Source organism: Quercus robur, chromosome 12, assembly GCF_932294415.1.
Source record: "Quercus robur chromosome 12, dhQueRobu3.1, whole genome shotgun sequence".
NCBI lineage: Eukaryota > Viridiplantae > Streptophyta > Magnoliopsida > Fagales > Fagaceae > Quercus > Quercus robur.
The window spans coordinates 34,339,069-34,344,990 of record NC_065545.1 but is presented as its reverse complement, the minus strand read 5'-3'; the positions used below and the strand labels follow the sequence as shown (position 1 = coordinate 34,344,990).

The window sequence follows — 5,922 nt, the reverse complement described above, 5'->3', positions numbered from 1 at the left end:
TCTAATAGCCTCACCAAAACCACCAAATTTCAAAGTTATGACACTCAAGATCAAGCTAATATAATGAAACATACAAACTAATTAACTAACCCCAAACTTTGGCAATTAACCAAAATGCATGCATGTTTGATCTAATTTGAACTTTTTCCTTAAAACACCTCAACTAAGAGAATACCAAAAACATATTACTAATGGAATTTTGGAAAAAAAAAAAATACTATCTTAAAATTTGACATAAAAATTTTGAGAGAAGCTATATGAAATTGCCTCTTAAAAGTTTCTACATTTTAGAAATTATGTACTTTAATATAAATTGCTTACTGGACCAAATTGGGCAAGAGGTGAGCCATACTTTCCCCCAACAATATGGCCCAGGAGCAGGCTTTGATATAAACACTTAATTTCTAGATTTTCCCCCAATTTTTCTATAATTTTCTTTTGTCTTTTCTACATCTTCTTTTTATGTTCCATATCAGAATTCGAATATATAGTTTTTTTTTTTTTTTTTTTTAATAATGAAATTCTAATGCTAATTTCATGTTAAGGGCTAATTCATTAACTAATATCGTTAAAAAATGAAGTTATTAACATCCTAGAGTCAATGATCTAACCCCAAAAACCAAAATCCATCAAAGTATCACATTTAATACAATCAATTGGCCAAAATACATCTAATATTGAAAAATACCCAAATTTTAAAACTCTATATTTTGGAAATTTGAAGAGTAGAATTACTAGTAAGAGTTTCTTACCCTGGGGATGCCTTGATTGATCTTGGCTTCAAGGTTTCAACCACGAACTATTAGAATTACTAGTAAATTTTGAGACTCCTCCCTAGAATCCTATATAGCATATGTTTCATTTGATGATTTTAGTAACTAATAGAAGTTGATTAACTTAATTTTTCTAAACTACACCCTAAAAAATAATAAAAAATTATTCTTTATATAATTCGATAATTGAGAGAATGAGATTTGAACCTTAAACCGGAGGGTATCAATTGAGCTATAAAGCTCTTGATATTATAAAAACATAAAGGGTAACACAATAAATAATTAATACCAAAATTAATTTATTTAACGTCCTAATTTAATAAACTCTTTTCTTTTATCTTCTTCTTTGGGAGAATTACAATACAAAAACTTTTATAATACAGAGACCAAAAAGTCCAATATGTGATAGACAACTTTTGCAACAACTATATAAATTGCTGTCAAGCGCTTAGTAATCCAGTGGCTCTCTTGTATTTGAAGAATCAGTGTTTATATCTCTCATTCGTAACTATCAAATTATTAAGGGAAAAAGAAATTAAAAAAAAAAAAAAACCTATAAAATTGCCTAGCTACCACATCAAGAAAAATATAAGAAAAATGAACTCGGAGAATTGAAAAACAAAAGGCCGAGCAAACATGTATTTTGTTGTGTACATACTAGACAGAGACGTAGGGAGACCATAAGAAAGCAGAAGTTACCTGTTAGCGGCAAAATGCATTGAGAGACCTTGCCTATCACACACACACACACACACCAGGATGTCGCTTCTCAAACTTGCTGCATATCCCACCCTTCCAAAAGCCACGTAGAGATGGCACTGCAATCAATACTCTTCAATCTTAGAATTTTCCACAGATCCTCCCAACTCCAGAACTGTTCCACAGTGCTGCAGATTCGGGCATTCCCTGACTTTGATTACATTCAAGGATGGGAATCTTTTCTTGTTGTTGCTTCCCTCCAGCACCCCTATGCTAGTCAACTTCGGCAGTTCCACCAGATGAAGCTTCTGTAAATTGCGCTGTTCATATTCTTCTACTTTAGTGGGCATAAACAGAGTCTTCAATTCATCACAGAATTTGACTTCAAGGATTTTAAGATTTTCTGGCAGCTGAGAAGAGGGAAAAACAACTTCAAGCATCGGACAACAATCTAAATACAGTTTTGTTAGATTTAGGAGACTCCCATGTTGCATTTCCCCACTGTACACACTCTTCAATTCAGGAAGGTTTGATGCCCATAGAATGTTTAGATTTTTCTGCATTTCAACTTCTGCCTCTTCTCTGCAAAATATTGTCTTCATTTCGTTACACCTCTCTAACCAGCAGCCCTTCATTGCTTTCAAATTGCCCACACCTAAATTTGATAAGCTTTTGACGAAGTCATTTTCAATCAAAGACACATATTCGGCTTTCATGAGCACATCCTCAACACCACCAGGATACTCGTCAAATCCAATGATTTCCAAATACTTACTAATATTTTCAGGAAAAGAATGAGTTTGGAAGTAGATTTTTCTGAAGTTCGAGTCAACTCTATGCCAACAGATATCTCTACTTTTGTCTTCCTTCTTTTCTTTACAGGAAGCTTTGTCTTCCTTCTTTTCTTCGCTAGAAGTTTTGTCTTCCTTCTTTTTTTCTTCGCTAGAAGTTTTGTCATCCTTCTTTTCTTGTTCTGAAGCTTTGTTTTCCTTCTTTTCTTGCCCTGAAGCTTTGTCTTCCTTCTTTTCTTGGCTAGAAGATTTGTCTTGCTTCTTCTCTCGGCTAGAAGCTTTGTCTTCCTTCTTTTCTTGGCTAGAAGCTTTGTCATCCTTATTTTCTGGGCTCGAAACTTTGTTTTCCTTCTTTTCTTGGATGGAACCTTTTTCTTCCTTCTTTTGTTGGATGGACGCTTTGTCTTTCTTCTTTTCTGTCCTAGAAACTTTTCCTTCCTTCGTAAGAGCACAAACAGAGAATTTAAATTCTTTGAAATAGGTCTTCCATAACTCAGAATTTTCCTTCAAATATTGGAAAAATTGAGTGCCACTCAATGACATGCAAGGCCTATTTTCATTGAACTTGAAGATGCCACAATGATCCCAGTTTAGCTCCTCTGGTAAGTTCTTTATCATCCCCCAGTCAAGTGTTTGAAGATCCTTTAAGTCTGGTAAATCAAGGTGCTTCAAATGAGTCAACTCTGAGATCCAAGAAGGAAATTCTTTGACCCCAGTCTCTTGTAAATCAAGAGACTCCAAATCTTTAAGTGACTTCAGATTTGTTAGTTGCTGTAGTTTTCTACAACCTCTTAACTTTAGACCACGGAGATCGGTGAGATTCTCAAGTGATGGTAAAGATTGAATATCTGTCTTTGAAAGATCCAAAAGCTTTAGCTTTGTATACGTTTTCAAACTTGGATCAGTATCTGAAAGTTTACAACCTCCAAGGCAAAGCTCGGTAAGGTTGGTGAGGCTGGTGAGGTTGGACATTAGAGGTATCTTAATCTTAAGTTTTGTTCCTGATAGGTTGAGCAGCCTAAGGTGGACCATCTTCTCCAATTTTGCTTCAACTTCTTTCAAAGGCTCTGCCAAAGGTTCTCCAGAAGACCCAGAGGATTTCTTTTCAGTTTCTTTTACTGATGATTTAGCAGCTTCGGTTTCTTTCAATTGCTCTGCCGAAGGTTCTCCAGAAGACTCAGAGGGCTTCTTTTCTGTTGCTTTTACTGTTGCCGAAGGTTCTCCAGAAGACTCAGAAGGTTTCTTTTCCGTTTCTTTTATTGGTGATTTAGCCTCAGTTTCTTTCAAAGGCTCTACCGAAGGTTCTCCAGCAGACTCGGAAGGTTTCTTTTCCGTTTCTTTTACTGGTGATTTAGCCTCAGTTTCTTTCAAAGGCTCTGTCGAAGGTCCAGAAGAACCAGAAGGTTTCTTTTCCGTTTCTTTTACTGGTGACTTAGTCTCAGTTTCTTTCAAAGGCTCTGCCAAAGGTTCTCGAGAAGATTGAGAGGATTTATTTTCTGTTTCTTTTACTGATAGATCAAGCTCCTCCAGTTGTTCAAGGGCATCCAAGGATGGCAACTCAGACAAGTGTTCACAATTTTGTAGCAAAAGTTGGCAAAGCTTTTTGAGGTTGGCTATAGATGGTAGACTTTTAATTTGGGTGTTTGAGAAGTTGAGATAGCTGAGGTTAGTCAAATGGTCAAATGAGCCGTCTTCGAATTTAACCAGACTAGAGGCATTAGAAAGATCAAGTTTCTCAAGTCTAGTAAGTCCTCTCGTTTCTGGTAATTTTTTCAATGGGCAATTACTTAGAAGGAGCTGACGAAGATTCCCAAGTTTGGAAATGGAAGGCAGTTCTTCAATTTTAGTGTTTGAAAGGTTGAGACTACGAAGACACGCCATATCTACGAAGGTATGTTCTGGGATTTTGACCAAATTAGAGACACCAGAAAGATCAAGTGACTCAAGAGTAGGAAGGTGTGTAAAACTGGGAGGTAAACTACGAATTCCAGATTCAGATAAATCAAGGACTTTGAGGCCATCTTTTTTCTTAAAGGAATCATCATGGATTTGCTTTAGTATAGTAGAACCAGAAAGACCCAGATTATGGAGAGAAGTTAATAACTCAAATCTGGACAATCGGGTTATGGATTTGCAGTTTTTTAATATGAGCCGAGTGAGTGATTTAAGATCTTTCAGAATGGGCAAATGGTTAATTTGGGTTTGGGAAAGGTCAAGCATTTGAAGATTCTGGAGTTGTTTTAAGCATTTGTCTGTAATTTTTACCAAAGAAGTAGAACCAGAAAGATCAAGGACCTCAAGGTTGGTAAGTTTTTTTAGGTTTGGTAGGATTTTCAATTCAGAACACTCTTTAAGGATGAGACGACGTAGTTTAGTCAGGTTGGAAAGTGAAGAAGGCAGTGATTCAAAAGGGACTGCAGAGAGGTTGAGGCTTTCAAGCTGTTGCATGTTCAGGAAAAAATCATCTGGAATTTTCTTCAAGGAGCTAGCACCAGATATTTCCAGAACGATTAAATCTTTATGGTATTTGATTTGATCAATGTCATCCAATTGATCACAGCCCCTGAGCACAAGCAAGCGAAGTCCAGTTTTTCTTTTTGGAATTGGATCATCGGTTTCTGGTTTTTGAATTGGATCATCAGTTTTTGGTTTTGGAATTGGATCATCGGTTTTTGGTTTTGGAATTGGATCATCAGTTTCTGGTTTTGAAGACGAATCATCGGTTTTTGTTTTTGGAAACAAAAACGAGGGCAGTGACTTGAATCTGGGATTGAAAATCGCAAGAACTTGGAGTTTCTTCATGGGCTGAAAAAACATTGTGTCAAGGACTTCCCCAGAGAGACTACTTCCATCTATCATGATTGTGGATACTTTGTTCCAACTTTTAGGACCGTATGGTGTATTTATCATGCCTTCCCCCGGTGCAACTCGCCCAATGCCTAGCTCCTTTCCATACTCGAGAATACTAGCCAATCCCAGTCTCGATATCCCACGACCATGGCAATGATCATCAGGAACACAAGCCAATCCCAAGCTTGATGTCCGGCAACCATGGCAATGCTCATCAGGAACAGTAAGTGCTAGTCCTTCCATGGTAACAAGACCATCTTCGCGTAATTTCAGTATGCAACGATCTATAAGCTTCATCAAAACACAATATCCCTCTTCATATGCCTTGTCAAACTGATCATTAACACCAACATATCCTTCGAGTATCCAGCAAGCTATTAACTCCTCATAATTGATGCCTCCAAATTTATGAAATAATTGCCTACTTTGCCAACAACAATTGATCAAAGCCATATCAGTGCAAGCCAACATGTCATACACATAGCCTAGTAGTGGATTTACATCCGCGGGTTCTGGTTCTTCCAGAGCACCTTTCAACATCCGAACTCCCGAATCAAAATCATATTCTTTAATATGATTTAAGGCTTCTGCCATCATAAGGATTACAGCTGGCAGACCCTTGCTCCTTTTAGTAATTTCTTCAGGTATTGTTCCATAATCATCTTCCTTGACTTTCGATTTCAATAGGGACAAAGAATCACCCTCAGACAAGCCTTCAATCTTAAAAACTTTCTTGTCACTCTCATTCTTAGTCTCAATCACTTTTTTTGTTGTAGTGATTAAAAACTTAAACACACCTTCATTTTCAT

The 5,922-nt window shown here is 36.8% G+C and overlaps 1 protein-coding gene across 1 annotated transcript; it reads right to left on the bottom strand.

The window, feature by feature from the left end:
• Positions 1 to 1,490: 1,490 nt before the first annotated feature.
• LOC126709905 (putative disease resistance protein At4g19050) lies at positions 1,491 to 5,722 on the bottom strand. Its single transcript, XM_050410273.1, has one exon. The coding sequence runs from the start codon at positions 5,708 to 5,710 to the stop codon at positions 1,598 to 1,600; it is 4,113 nt and encodes a 1,370-aa protein (XP_050266230.1). The 5' UTR covers positions 5,711 to 5,722; the 3' UTR covers positions 1,491 to 1,597.
• Between the last annotated feature and the right edge of the window lie 200 nt (positions 5,723 to 5,922).